At 33.4% G+C, this 14,282-nt stretch overlaps 4 protein-coding genes across 14 annotated transcripts in view; 1 reads left to right on the plus strand and 3 right to left on the minus strand.

The window, feature by feature from the left end:
* The window catches only part of LOC123011772 (potassium/sodium hyperpolarization-activated cyclic nucleotide-gated channel 2), a 66,233-nt gene extending 61,202 nt beyond the window's left edge, over positions 1 to 5,031 (minus strand). For 2 of the 11 annotated variants that reach the window (XM_044409396.1, XM_044409391.1), the window contains exon 1: positions 4,751 to 5,022. In XM_044409396.1, coding sequence (XP_044265331.1) covers positions 4,751 to 4,818 — 68 coding nt within the window. In that variant the 5' untranslated portion in view covers positions 4,819 to 5,022. Of the gene's footprint in view, positions 1 to 4,750 lie in introns of all 11 variants that reach the window. The other 9 variants (XM_044409400.1, XM_044409398.1, XM_044409394.1 and 6 more) reach the window with 8 other exon arrangements.
* Positions 5,032 to 7,989: 2,958 nt separating this feature from the next.
* LOC123011240 lies at positions 7,990 to 8,864 on the minus strand. The gene is made up of 3 exons (XM_044408596.1): positions 8,591 to 8,864; positions 8,276 to 8,490; positions 7,990 to 8,225 (listed from the first exon to the last, which is right to left on the minus strand). The coding sequence occupies exons 1-3, from the start codon at positions 8,648 to 8,650 to the stop codon at positions 8,027 to 8,029; spliced, it is 474 nt and encodes a 157-aa protein (XP_044264531.1). The 5' UTR covers positions 8,651 to 8,864; the 3' UTR covers positions 7,990 to 8,026.
* A 216-nt stretch (positions 8,865 to 9,080) lies between these two features.
* On the plus strand, positions 9,081 to 12,017 carry LOC123010502 (dynein intermediate chain 2, ciliary). Its single transcript, XM_044407443.1, has 10 exons — positions 9,081 to 9,205; positions 9,256 to 9,366; positions 9,413 to 9,617; positions 9,668 to 10,273; positions 10,321 to 10,482; positions 10,531 to 10,781; positions 10,828 to 11,005; positions 11,051 to 11,279; positions 11,335 to 11,568; positions 11,618 to 12,017. The coding sequence occupies exons 1-10, from the start codon at positions 9,158 to 9,160 to the stop codon at positions 11,799 to 11,801; spliced, it is 2,208 nt and encodes a 735-aa protein (XP_044263378.1). The 5' UTR covers positions 9,081 to 9,157; the 3' UTR covers positions 11,802 to 12,017.
* On the minus strand, positions 11,809 to 13,939 carry LOC123010503 (fukutin-related protein). Its single transcript, XM_044407444.1, has 2 exons — positions 13,068 to 13,939; positions 11,809 to 13,009 (listed from the first exon to the last, which is right to left on the minus strand). The coding sequence occupies exons 1-2, from the start codon at positions 13,797 to 13,799 to the stop codon at positions 12,227 to 12,229; spliced, it is 1,515 nt and encodes a 504-aa protein (XP_044263379.1). The 5' UTR covers positions 13,800 to 13,939; the 3' UTR covers positions 11,809 to 12,226.
* Between the last annotated feature and the right edge of the window lie 343 nt (positions 13,940 to 14,282).

The following is a 14,282-nucleotide window of genomic DNA, read 5'->3' on the forward strand; positions in this document are numbered from 1 at the left end:
AATGAGCATTATTGACTTGGTAAGCTAAATAGTTTGTATTGAAAGGTTCATAAAATGTCAGTCACTTTTACAGCTATTTCAAAGATCGCATAACGTGCTTTATTGTTTTGGAAGAGGCTAAATAAACTGTTGAACTTTTAAGAAAATAATATTTTAGTTTAACTTTAAGCTTGATATTCTTTTGGGACAGATAATACAAAGATTTTTATCACCATTTAAATTGTGTTGGATTAAAATTAGTTACTTCTTTTTGATGTTAGCGAAATTTATTGGGCCTAAATATAACACATTTCGGCTTCGTTTGAAAAAACATGTATGTGTCCTTATCAGCCCAATCTGTTTAATCACGTGCAAAATCGTTTAATGATACAATGTTCATCAAGTTTATTGAGAATGCTTCAGTTCAATGTTCCCCCAACTGTTATATACCAACCGAAGAGAATTCTTGGAAGTTAACAGCCTTGGTTGGTGTATTAACCACGAATAATAGACGCAATGGAGCACACAATGAATTAAGATGTTTGACACCTGACTATACACCAAAGGGACCGTTTATTTGTCTTCTCAGAATTTGCTGTCACTACCACTCCAAATACAATTTGGGCAAAATTAGTGGTAAATAGAAAACAATAGCGCAATGAACGCACAAGATGAGAATATGTAAAGTCCGGACGTGGCGGCCTATTGATCAGCACCGCCTTGCCCGCCAACGACGACCCAGTTACAACTGAGCAAGGAAATGACATTTGGGGCCTTTGCCGTACTCCCGATCAAGGCATTTGGGGCCCAATTTGAGGTGTCGCCTTACAAAACCCAATAAATCAAGTCATGGATATTCATTACGTCCGGTTACTTACTTTTAAACGCCTTCTGACAAGGAAATGCGCAATCTAATCGGGCTAGTCCCAACCTTGAACTAAAACGTCAAATAGAGCAACTTTACGTTGGCCCAATCAAAGATAATTGCACGGTGCCTTCTAACTATTAATCGATAAGGTAAGTAAGCATTTTACATCGTTACGGTTTGGAAGCTTTGCGCTGTAAATGAGATTTTGGCGCAGGATTGATTTAACAAATTTAGGAAGAGCTTTTTGATATTGATGTTGAGACAAAAGTTGTACGTAGATTGGACAACCTTTATATTGCGATATATTGTGTTTTTACAAGGTCTCGTAAACATGCAATGGCTACGTCAAACGCGTGGGTGGGTGCACGGTTTCCATCCATATGGTAATTTTCCGACTATTCATCATTTATAATTAATTAAACATATTTTTAGACGAAACTAAATCATAAATTATGTGCAATAAACAAAAACAAAACTTAATAAAAATATACAAAACAAGCACAACCCACCCTGTTAGCGTAAATAGTTTCCACTTACAAAACAATAATCCAAGTCTATTCATACATTGTATAAACAGTTGTTTCAGTCAATTAGAAAATAAGAAACATTTGATCCAAGAAATACGTTTCTGATAGTAATTAATAACTGCACTGACATAAAAGTTCTTATACTGTATCTGTTGTTCTGGCCAATAATTGAGAAGCAATATAACTGTAACTTATTATAGTTTCCGACAAGTTTTCAATAACTCATAGATTAATAATGGTGTTATAATCCCAATGATTAACGTCAACCAATTGGGATTCATTTATAATTCAAAGTTCTAAAAAATTAAAATGTGGCAATTTATATGCACTCTCACAAAAGTGTCATATTTTTATTTCAAATTTGAATTTAAAATATTACATGTTTTGCCAATCATTAAAAGCTAGTCAATTCATTCGTTATCTTTTGTGAATAATATTTACATATTTTTGCAGTTAATGTAATAAACTGCTATCAGACAAAAAAACGCGCATATTGAGAGAGATAAAAAACTATTTATTATTTTATGATATTACAAATTGTTAGTACAATATAACTAATAATAATAAAGTGCATTACCCATTTTTTGTAGTTACAAAACTACAAAAAAATCCAGAATTAAACTTGCTTATGCATACAGCATTTGTTCTAAGCTTAATAACATATATTTATTTCATTTTTAATCGCGTTTTCTTAAATGGAGTAAAAAAATTTGTTCAAAAATAAAACTAAGAAAAAAATTAATAAATTTACTTCAAACTGCATTTTTGTAGTACTACCATCATCGGAAAACTAAATTACTGTTATCACATGTCACAACTTTAGGCAAAATTCCAAAACTCTAATTTATGATTTGGTGCAACATAAAATAATAATACACTTGAAACTTAAAAGAAAATACCCTAAAATCTGGCATATAATCGTAAATAAACAATTTCATAAAATACTAATAAACTGTTCAAATGCGTTAAAAAGAATACACAATGTTTTTTTAATTCTACAATAATGTTTTCATATTTGCCTAAATTAATAAACAATATAATAAATTAACAAATAATAATATAAATAATTGTTTTTCTAAAGCAAATATAAAAATTTAGTGCAAAATAAATAAATAATAGATAAATTTAAAACACACTTGAAAAATGGTGGATGCGCCGGGATATTTATCCTATAAAATCATAACGAGGTTACTGTTTCAACATATTTTTACAAGTAGTGCAATAATTGCATAATACGTATACAGTAAATTGCATCCTTTAAAATTTGTACTATTCTGTGCAGCAGTTTGGTGATATAAAGTTGGTATCAGCGGATGTTCGGCTGGTAGCCCTCGAGTTCGTATAAAGCACACATTCTTCCATCTCTTAAACTGCAGTGTTTACAATATTGCGCGCTTAAAAATGCATAGCAAAAACATGCCAAAGATATTTTCGTTTGCGATCATAAAGCAGCCGATTTGTAGCGTTCCGACATTGTACAGCGTACAAAATAGTAAGAATGAATTAATTAAAAGTATGACGCGTCATCACCCGTATGCAGTTTCCTGGACGGCAAGAGCAGCAATGATAGTGTAATTTGATCGTTAACGCAATTGCGCGGGCTAACAATTTAACCCCAAGTTCTGATTTGGAGGTCAAATCCATATTCGTGATGGGGAGATTTGTTACCGTTTGCCACTTCTTATTTGAAAACTCGCTTGTTTAAATTTATGGACTGAAAAAAAACTAACAGTAAACTTGCACAAAAAGCTGAGCTGTGAAAATTTGAATTCATCAATTTAAAGTTTCAGATGCCTGCTCTGTAATTAAATTAAAACTCAGCACAGATTTCCAACTAATTTACTACTTTTCAACTTGAATGTAAAAATAAATAAAACACACCTTAAAAGCTAACCCCGCTTTTTGATCGGTGAAAGTCAATTAGTAATACAAATTCATTGAAAACATGTGATGTGCTACTACAGCAAACATGACTAATTTTGGTTTATTCTCAAAATGCTATTCACAGCAAAAAGTTGCTTAAATAAAAGCTTTGCAAACAAGAACACCATAAGCAGAACTTTTGTTTGATTGCCATCCCTTTTTTTTTAGTTCAATATATCACAAAAAGCTCAATATTTGCTCATCTTATCCTCCAGTTTCAGCCTTAAGTTTCTTTGTTGATTTAATTAATAATTCTTGATTGTTTTAAGTACATATACTGATCTGATACCAATTCCATTCTTTGCTCAAGCTTTCGTTTAGAAAAAATATTATTTTAACATAGTATTTCCTACTACAAATTAATTATTTTGTTATAAATTAAGGGGCATCAAACCAACCAACCAAAAAATATAAATAAATATCTTGTTACTTTTTAATTTCATGTAAAAAAAATGGTGGAATTAAATGTTACATTTAATTTTATTAATTTTACGGAAAGTAAAATGAAACCAAGAGATTTTATATAACGTTTGCCATCGATCTTACAGTTTCTTTTTTGAATTTCACAGTTACATCACACAAAAACCCATCAACGTGTGTATTTATAAAATATTGTTTGATCTTAAATCAATATTCCATAAATAATAACCATGTTAACATTCTAGTGCACATATCAACTAACAGATCAATGCCTCTGATCTTTAATATTCGTTCAAACAATATCTATCTAGAAAAAAAAACAATTTTCTAAATCAATCTGAAAAGAATCTATTTAACAAAATAATTCTGATAATATCCTTTATAATATCAGACCACTTGAGGCTTCCGTCACATTGTCTGACCCGTTTTGCTATTCCCACCCTGCTACTAATTGTAGTTGACACTTTATCTGTTCCGCTGCAGGAAGTTGACGATGAACTTTCCAAGAAAGCCAAAGCACAGATAATAATTAATAATAATTTCAAAATCCAAAAGTATCTTTGGTAAAAATATCAACTTTTGGTGCCATCGATTACCATTAATGTGTTCAATAATTTCTTAAAACGGTCATTAGTCACAAATCGTTTGTTTTATAATCAATATTTGATAACACACGTCAAGTGTTTGGAGAGTGCTAGAAGGCAGTAAGTAAGAAATCTGTTATTATTTATTTATTATTCAGAGATCGGCTGATGAGCGAGCTTTTAGAATAAAAATAGACGATTTTTGTTGATAAATGTGGTATTGATTCGGTGTAAAAGTTGTTATTGCCATCGACAGAATTTGTAAAAAGGTTTCTTATTGTAAAACCAAGGTGTTGTCGCTAGCGTGCCGAATTCGCGATCCCGCTTGATGTTAATGGATAAGTGGAGTGGTAATGAGCGACTTTCCGCACACCGGCCGGGCTAGGTAGACGAAGTATTACATAACGCAAGAAGATCCTGGGATTGCCTTCGCGCTTCCGGAAACTTACTGGTTGTGGAAGTGCTGCACATATCCCCCGGGTCCTGACACCCGGCGATGGAGGCTCCTGACAGACATAGGTCTGAGCTGACTAGCATCGCCCCGCGGTCACCGCTGGCTCACTCCCGGACATTACGCAGGGTTCCTCATGCGACCCCGTTGCGCCGCTGACTGCCGGCCTCGAGGATGTTCAGCTGCACCCGCGCATGCTCCCACGGCAATCATGTGTTAAACAATTTCATACATCTTCATTTAACGCATATCGTGTCGTTTTGCAGTCTCAGTCTCGCCACCTACCCCCATTAACCCCAGCACGACAAAAATCCAGCAAAATGCTTAAAATGGTTCCAAGGAACCGGAAGCGCTAAGCGCAACTGTCACCGAATCGATTACAAGACCACCCTCAACAACGAACGTAGAACACTTATCATAGACTAACGGCCCGAGCTGCTGCTACACCGGACATATTTCAAAGAAAAAGGGTCCAAATGTTGCACAACTACTGCGTGCACATATAAGCCTTTGATTAAAATTTTATAAATCCACCAGAAAAAGCTCCTCATACACTGTATCATTTTTTTTTTAAATGAGCAAATAATTTGAAATTAAAATACTACGAAATAGTATATTAGCATCAAGAACGGTAAGGACAGACAATTGTCTTCGATCGGTAAATCTTTAACGTTCGTGGTAACATTTTTTTCGCGATTGATTTTTGTTAGTTTTTTTAATAAGATTTCTAAAAAATGTTCGAGAACGGCAAAGTATTTTTAAACATTTTTGAATGCTTACCGACTTAACAACAATAAACAAAATACTTGCCGACGATTGGGGTAGCAACAAGTAAATAGAACTTACTGTCTTGGAAACAGATCAGAATCAAATAGAGCTCAATGGCGCAAAAAATATTAAAATAAAACGCTCGTCAACTAAGAGTCCATTTTATTCAGACTTTGCATGTAGGTACAACAGCAAATTATATTTCTAAAATATCTCATTACAAAATTCTCCGAATAGTTTTAGGTCCCGCCACTGCACATTCACTACAAGTAGGTACTTGTTTTAAAGTCATACTAAAGTCTTATGAATTCAAATGTTTAAAGAGTTCGTACAACTGTACAATGCTTGTCTTGAAACGTTAAAATTCAAGTGTGCGTCCTAAAAATTTTGCTTTTGATTATGATTATCCTGGCGCGGCATAATGAAATTGGCACATAAAAATAAAGTGAGGTCACTTTGGCACACTAAATTAGAGCAAAAATTAAGATTGCTCAGTTAGAAAATTACGATTTTGGAATTGTATTTTGTTTATTTCGCACGTTCATCAGATAATCTTATCCTTTAGTATCTGAAATGTTAACATTCTTTTATCGCAAATACAGATCTATGCAAATATGGCTTATTAATACAAGCATTATTGCATAAATTATGTCTATTTATACAACAGTATTTATTTTTGAATGAGAATAAAATAAACAAATTAATTAAAAAAGAATAGGTCTAGTAATATTTTTTTGTTTTTCATAAATGTATTTATGCTCTACTGACCTATAAGAGATGAAACATTTCTTTTTTCTTTTACTTGTAATAGAGATGGAATTAAATCCCTACTATTAACTGAACGATATAAATACCAAATTGTAATCTTTGTAATATAAATCAATGCTTTTAACAAGTAGGATTAAATAAATTCAAGCACTCATGGTCCATTTTCGACATTTAAATCGGTAATATAACTAAATGAAGTTCTATATTGACAATAAATTGACTCGATTAAATCAGTCGCTTTAATACTATAAGAAATTCCGACTTCAGTGATTAATAAAAAGAAGGATTTTTTTATGTAGGTATAGAAATATGCTTTAATTGAAGTTTTTTAACAGTGAACAAGAATAAGAATTTTTCTTCTATAACACCTGTCATAGTGATAAAAATTCTTCTAATTTTTATTTGCCAGTAAATTATTTTGCTTAGAAAATTCGTTTTGAATAGCATAAACTGGAATGTATCTTCCTTAAAATTTTCAAAAACAGTTCAGAATATTTATAAATCGCTTCGATAAATATAGATCTAAGCCGTAGTACTAAACTAGCCTCCCTTCAGCACTAGCACTCCCATCTAAAACTAGTTCAGTTCTTCCACTCAGGCGCTATAATTGGTAATTTAGCACTGATCTTCTCAGCAATTTTTTACTTTTTAAATCTAATGAGTAATAACGTACTATACAGGATGCGCCAGAACTCGGGCCCAGAGAAAAATGCCATGTAAGGTAAGATACCAGGAACATGAAAAAAATGTTAATAAAATTCTATGTATAAAAATCTTGATGTTATGAGAGTTTAAATTTTGCTCAATTTATTTCTGTTAGAAAAATAATTTTCCATGTTTTTTTGCTACAGGCTATTAGAAGAGATAACAAAGAAACTGTATCCTAAATTGTAACTCTGTTTAATATTATATTTGTGGCTTTTATTGGCAAAATTTTTGTATCTTTATTAAATAATTAGAGAGAAACATATACAAGATCATCAGTATCATTAAATAAAATAAAAAAATGTCAAACGTCAAAAAATAATTGTTAAAATTTTTTGACAGATAGAATTTTTTAAACACTTTTTCCATGTTTCTGGTATCTTATCTTAGTTAAAAATTTTCTCTAGGGCGCAAGGTCTGACACACCTTGTATAAAAAATACTGAATAAAATTCTTAGTTCGGTAAATTTTAGTTTTTAATAAAAAAAATATTTTTTTCATGTCTTTTCTTCTTATACTAGTGTGAGTAGTAAGATTTATAAATAGGTGAAAATAACGGCAGTTCAATTTTAAAATTTGGCATAAATTTCATCCTGCTATAATAGATCACCAAGCAGGAAAGTAACATTACAACGCGAGGTGATTATATTCACCTCTACTGTAAAAAATTACTTTACTCTTAGACACGTTAGTAGCTATTATTGGGTAATCTTCAATGGTTCATCAGTTTTTAGTTAAAACTTTTTATTATAAATATTAATGTATGAAATAACTACTTTATTATAATAATTAATCGTTATATGTTCAGACTAATCAATCTTAAAATGCTTTTTTGAAGTAACAAACAATACACTTTTTAATTCCTGATTGAAGTATTTCTTTTACATATAGAACAATCGACATAAACATTTAAATCTCTAAAAGAATCTATCTTTTAAATATATCACACAATATTCGTACATTTATTCTTATAATACCGTCGGAATTTCTTATAAATCTTATAATACTGAATATATTTAATTCACCAATAATCCTACATTATTACACAAAAAGAAAACGGACAACAAGCAAATTTCTTATAAACCGTTTGAGGGGGAACAAGATGTAAATCCTCCTCTTCCTCATCATCCCCGGATATGCTCATTTCCTCTATACTAAAAGTATCAGTGAGTTCCTGGTGAATTCTCGATTCCTTGCGTGACAAAGGAAAAAAATTGACTATATCTTCTTCACTAAAATATCCCAATTTTTATCATCAAAGCGTCATAAAACCCAAACAAACCTATCATCAGTGTCCCACTGGACTAGCGGCTGATGGTCTTTAACCCCAGGAATTGGAAGTCTTTGAATTGGAATAAGACCAGGAGTTGTATGATATTCCTGGTGTAGTCTACGGGCATGTTCTATTCGGGCTTCTAGTTTTCTTTGGAGTTGACGGGAAGTTGGCAAAGACCTAGGCGGCGACCTACTACTGTCGGCGCTGGAAGAATCGCTACCCTAAAGATGATTAATAAAATTAAATGACCTTTGCGTTAATAAACTAGGACACGATAATGTCACGAACAAATCAATTTTTTAATAAAGTTAAAAAACATACTCTAGGTTTTAATGATGCGTCCCCATTATGGTCTCCACTATCAATACCACTATCTTCCATCACAATTTTATTAATTTGATGAAATATTATGAAATGGTAGTGTTAGAAATCACATGTTTGAGGTTGAAGAAATTTGTTAGATTCCGGAAAATCGATGATTACTTAAAGTGGAATTTTCAGAAAATGTTTATTTTCGTTTCAACAAATTTGTTTTGTGTGTCGTGTAAAGATAATTCTGTTATCTGCACAACACTTCCACTGCAACTGCCATGATACATATTGGGGAGTTATACTAAAAAATCAATAGGACGGTTCTGACGCCGGCTGTGGATATGCGTAAAGAAAGTCTTTATTTATTTTAAGCGAATAAACACACATGGAAATAAATAATTACAAAAATAAAATGAAGAATCAATCAAGCCTTTCCTCACCATTTCATATTTTTTAATTGTTGATAAGTTACATAATTACGATGTTGTCAAGACAACAAGTAAATATTGTCAATTTATGGCCCATGGCTAATGTCAATGTAAATTTGTCATTTTGAATGTAACAATCCTCATAAAAATGCCTCCTACAGCAACTATCAAAAAAGTTTTAAACACAAAAACTTTGGTAAATATTAAGAAAACTCCCTTGATGGAAATGTAGACACGCTTTTTTAGAAAAAAGGTCGCCAAAGTAATAGTCGCGTTGAGGATGGAGACGACTTAGAAGAATGGAAAAAGTCCAAACAACTATTACGCCCAAAAGACCAGCTCGAATTAAGCGAAGGAGTAAGATTTTCATACCAAAACACTTCCCTTTACCAACTTTTTCCAGGAATTAAAAGACATAATCGCACGACAATTAGGAACAAATGACCCTCTAATTCCGCAAAATTTAGTCCAATTCAACTATGCCCAAGGAGGTTTTGAGTTAATGCCACCCGCAGGTCCAATGATTGTTGTTTATGAAGCTCAAGGCACCCAAATTCATAAAGAATCAGAGGAAGCAAAAAAACAGGTTGTTGAGCAAGGACTTGACCGTATAATTTAATTATAAGCTGTTGGATTTTTTTTAATCGGAATATTTTAGCTTCAATTTTGGAAATAAGTCAAAGTACTGAAACTCTGCAGGTTGAAGAACCAATTCCGGTGATACCTGAGGAAGTAATTGAGATAGATGAAGAAGTTACAGCTGAAGAAAGTGAAAGACTGGAGGAGGAAACAGAAGCTGAAGAGGGTGAAGGTGATGCCGAGGGTGAAGGAGAGGGTGAGGGTGAAGGTGAGAGTGTCAGACCTGACGATGAAGATGAGAAGCCCCAAACCAGTGGGAAACCAAAGAAATTGACGAACCAATTTAATTTTTGCGAACGTGCTGCTCTTACGTATAATAATCCAATGAGAACTCAAGAAACACAAACTATTCCTCCACCTATGGGAACTTTTTCGGCTAATGTTTTACAATGGATAATTTATGATGCGTACCAAGAGGATTTTGAGGCACAACAGTTGGAAAAGGAACTTGAGAGAGAAAGGAAAGAGAAAGAAAAAGCACCAGTTTCGAAACATGCAGCCATGGTGAAGAAACTGGTCGGAAAAGCGCATCAGTTGAGTGAAGCTGTCCAAGGACGGGTTTTAGAATGTTGGAAGGTTTTGGAACGGATGGTCAACCAAAATACCTTTGATGATATAGCTAAAGGTTAGTGTAAGCTTTATCCAGAGCTTAAATAATCAAAACGAGAGTAGATTATAGATACTGGGAGGACCCATCCGATGAATTTCGTGATGAGGAAGGTACTTTGTTGCCTTTGTGGAAATTCCATTACGACAAAACTCGAAAAAATACGGTTACTGATATTGAATGGAACCCACACTATTATGACTTATTTGCAGTTTGTTTCGGTTTCTGTAATTTTATATGGATATTTTTGCATTTTCTTGTCACATCGTTTGTAGTGGATTTCATGAAACCGTTAGAAGAAGGCGCAGTTTGTCTCTTCACTTTGAAAAATCCTTCATTTCCCGACTATATCTGCATGACGGATTCCGCAGTCATGTGTGTAGATACTCATCCTAAATATCCTTACATGGTGGTAATAGGATTATACGATGGTAGTGTTAGGGTTTACAACGTTCAAGCCACTTGTAAACAACCTGCCTTTAGAAGCAATAATGTCACAAATAAGCACAGAGGCATAGTCTGGGAAGTAAGTCGATTATTACCCTTAAAAAAAAGTTTTCATTTTATTTAAGGTTAAATGGGCACCTGATTTGCCCGATGGTGAAATGAATTTTTATTCGGTGTCGGAAGATGGTAAAATCAATAATTGGGTTTTAATGCAAAATGATTTAGCTGTGACAACAATTATTACTTTGTTTTTGGCTAAAGATGAGGTTTTTGGGCCGGATGGTACAAAATTAAAAGTCAAAGGTAACTTTAAAAAAAACTTTTTTGAAAAAATAAAAATCGTTTCAGGCTGCGCTTCTTGTGTAAAATTTCATCCTAAACAACCTCTCATCTATTTGGTTGGGACTGAAGAAGGCAACATCTATAAATGTAGTACCGCTTACAGTTCTATGTTTCTCCTAACTTACGAGGCGCACCATATGCCAGTCTATAGAATAGACTTCAATAGGTACAATTCCGATATTTTTATATCGTGTAGCGGTGATTGGAGGATCAAAATTTGGGAAGACAACAGATTGTGAGCAAAAGAATTATTAAATATTTCTATGAAATAAATATTCTAATCTTTTGAGGGAGCCACTTTTCGTTTTTGATGTCGGAGCTTGTGTTGGTGATGTAAAATGGGCCCCTTATTCCTCCACTGTCTTTGCAGCAGTAACCAGTGAAGGGAAAGTTTACGTTTTTGATTTAAATGTAAATAAATACAAACCGATTTGTGTCCAAGCCATTGTATCCAAACGGAGGAACAAACTGACAAGGATTTCCTTTAATCCGAAATTGCCTATTATAATTGTTGGAGATGACAAGTAATTATATCTACGTTCAATATACGCACAAGCAAAAAGAATCTTTCAGAGGATGTGTACAAACTTTAAAACTGTCACCTAATTTAAGAATTCCTTGCAAAGCACCGAAGAAACAACAACATTTGGATCAATGGACCCTTCAGTGTATGAAGTTAGACAAACTGTTGTCCCTAGTAAGAGAACCAGGAGCGCTAGACCTTCCTGAGGATACGGCAGAGTCAATAGAATCATAAATAAGCGTATTTTATCGGTAAACTTTATTAACATTGAATAAACTTCTACATAAATATTTAAACAATATTTTTTAACAAAACGCTTTGGCACATAGTCGTGTAACATAATATAGAGTTCACATTTGAAGAATTGAGCAACTAATTAGGTACAATAGTCATTAAATAACAACCTCTTGTTTAGTAAAAGTGATTGAACAAAATACTTTCGTACATCTTTAAGAAACGGCAATAACATAAATTTTTATATCATGTAAAAAAGAACTTTGTTTTTTCTTATCCGCTCTTAAATAATCTAATTTAAATGTGCTTATTAACTATGTGATAATAAAATAATTTCTTGGAACAATAGCTGACTAAAATACTGCATATGATCACAAAAGTAGAACTATAGAGTAGCCTACTGGACACAATTTTATCACAAACAATTAAGGAAAAGGAAGTCTACTGGGATTAGGATACTCGGGATTTTCAATCGCACCCTTACCAAATTTTAATTCTAGAAAATCTCTAATATTATTCGGACTCGGTACTTGTCTCCCTATAAATTCGATACTTGACATAGGATGAAGAAAATTCTCGGGAAACTCCATATTTTTATGACTCGTAAACCACGAGTCTTTCACCATTGTTCCATTTTTCGAATAAAACGGAAACAAATTGACGTACATTTTGTTGGTTTTACTGTAATTAACTCTGTAGAAATTCCCCCCTGTAGCTTTCTCCCACAGGAAGCCCTTGGAGTCAACAACAGGTTTGTCTTTCGCTTTTTTTAACCAAGGACTTCTTAGTAAATCATCCCGATTAAAACCAACGTCTACGTCGTGGTCCCATGGTAAAATATCCCCACTTCTCATAGCCCCCAACAAGCTTCCAGCCTCCAACCAGTATCTAATCCCAGCTTCGTCCAGAGTGTTAAAGACGTGTTTTGCTGTTTTCCTCAAATTGGAAAGACAGCAAGGGGGCGTCCATCTACCCTCGTACAAATACGATGGCATGAGGTCGATAATGGTACCAAAGCAACGAGAGGTCTCCCGTGTGCAACCATACCATTCTGTAACGCCGGTTTCTCGGACGACTTGCTTGATTTGGAAAACTTTGTACAGATTTTTCAGACGCTCGGTGTAGATTTGTTTTTGTTTCCACTGAGCGTGATGTGACTTTAGAACAGGTTTACCTTCTTGAAAAAATATACCTTTCACAATCTTGACCTGCCAAAAATCACAATAATTATACATTCGCTTGAAGTAAAAAGTCAACACAACTTACCTCTACCAGTAAAGGAGCGGTTTGTATATACAAGGAATGAGGAAATGGTAAAATAAACGGTTCTGGCAATTGCCTCAAAAGATCAGTTTCCATTAAAATGAAATGCTTGCCTGTCACGGCATCACAAAGATTACTTTTTGTTAAACTATACTTAAGCGTCCATTCCCGAACGTTAACATTCACTCTAAGACATCCTAACTCTTTTTTACTCGATGCTGGGGCAACGATAATTGAACTGGGTTGTTTGCCCAGTTCAGCAACCATTAATTGGAGATTTAGTCTGGAAGAAATTCGGGTCGAGTCTGGGACGAAAAGGACATACTTTGTCTTAATTTGAAAGACTGGATATTTTTCTGCATACGGAACTTTGAGACTTGAAAAGAGAGCATATCCTTTCACATTTTTTAAACTGTTATTTCTTAAATTAATATCAAGAGGCGGATATGGAAGTGAATCGTAAATTATCACCACTTGGATGTTTGGAAACACGTTTAAGAAGGATTGAACGGTTGCGGTAACATCGTTTTCGAAAGATTCAAACTCTCTCACGATGATTGTCACTAATTTACTAACATGCTTGGAAGGTGATTTTGTTGTAGTTTTTATAGTCGGAGGTGAGTAGTATGTTTTAAAGCCTCCGAAAGAAATTAATAAACGCAAACTATAGTAAATCACGATAACATTAGCGAACACAACAATAAATGCTATTAAACGGGTAAACTTTATACGCATAATCAGATCACTGGTTATTAATATTACGCATTTACGACCTTTTTCATTTTTCAAAGTCACTGATTTGTATTATTTGAATTTTGGGCATTTTTAATTAAATATATTTTTCATGTTTGACGTTAAAGATTTTGGTTGACAAGGGTGACCTTGAGAAGGTCTGTGCGCATGAGAGAATATAAACTCGCGAGAATAAACGCCACGAGAATTCCACTAGCGTCGTATGTTTTGTGTCTAATTTTTAAAGTCATTTATTTACAGTCATAAAGTAATAATGAAATTACCTTGCAGGTCAAAAGTATGACATTTCAACTTCATGTAATATTTGATATGAAATATCAGGTTAAGAGGTTGCGAAGTAACCGTATACCAACCAACTCAACTGTCATATATGTCATGTTTTTCAAAATATGATAATTTTTTGTTGGCTTTCTGTTCTTTAATGAGGATGATTGTGAATAAAATAGTATACAGTTGGAGACAAAT

The sequence above is a fragment of the Tribolium madens genome, unplaced genomic scaffold, assembly GCF_015345945.1.
Source record: "Tribolium madens isolate multiple individuals breed KSU strain unplaced genomic scaffold, Tmad_KSU_1.1 Scaffold_91;HRSCAF=231;Tcas5.2_LG7, whole genome shotgun sequence".
Classification (NCBI taxonomy): Eukaryota; Metazoa; Arthropoda; class Insecta; order Coleoptera; family Tenebrionidae; genus Tribolium; species Tribolium madens.

What these genes read in the sequence shown, in the direction of transcription:
- LOC123010503 (XM_044407444.1), bottom strand. Translation starts at nt 13,799, where the DNA reads ATGCGTATAAAGTTTACCCGTTTAATAGCATTTATTGTTGTGTTCGCT. An exon ending in CCGCTCCTTTACTGGTAGAG is followed by an intron (nt 13,010 to 13,067) that starts GTAAGTTGTGTT and finishes GATTTTTGGCAG; the next exon opens with GTCAAGATTGTGAAAGGTAT.
- LOC123010502 (XM_044407443.1), top strand. Translation starts at nt 9,158, where the DNA reads ATGCCTCCTACAGCAACTATCAAAAAAGTTTTAAACACAAAAACTTTG. An exon ending in TTTTAAACACAAAAACTTTG is followed by an intron (nt 9,206 to 9,255) that starts GTAAATATTAAG and finishes ACGCTTTTTTAG; the next exon opens with AAAAAAGGTCGCCAAAGTAA. An exon ending in ATTTGGGAAGACAACAGATT is followed by an intron (nt 11,280 to 11,334) that starts GTGAGCAAAAGA and finishes TAATCTTTTGAG; the next exon opens with GGAGCCACTTTTCGTTTTTG.
- LOC123011240 (XM_044408596.1), bottom strand. Translation starts at nt 8,650, where the DNA reads ATGGAAGATAGTGGTATTGATAGTGGAGACCATAATGGGGACGCATCA. An exon ending in ACGCATCATTAAAACCTAGA is followed by an intron (nt 8,491 to 8,590) that starts GTATGTTTTTTA and finishes AATCATCTTTAG; the next exon opens with GGTAGCGATTCTTCCAGCGC. An exon ending in CAGTGGGACACTGATGATAG is followed by an intron (nt 8,226 to 8,275) that starts GTTTGTTTGGGT and finishes GGGATATTTTAG; the next exon opens with TGAAGAAGATATAGTCAATT.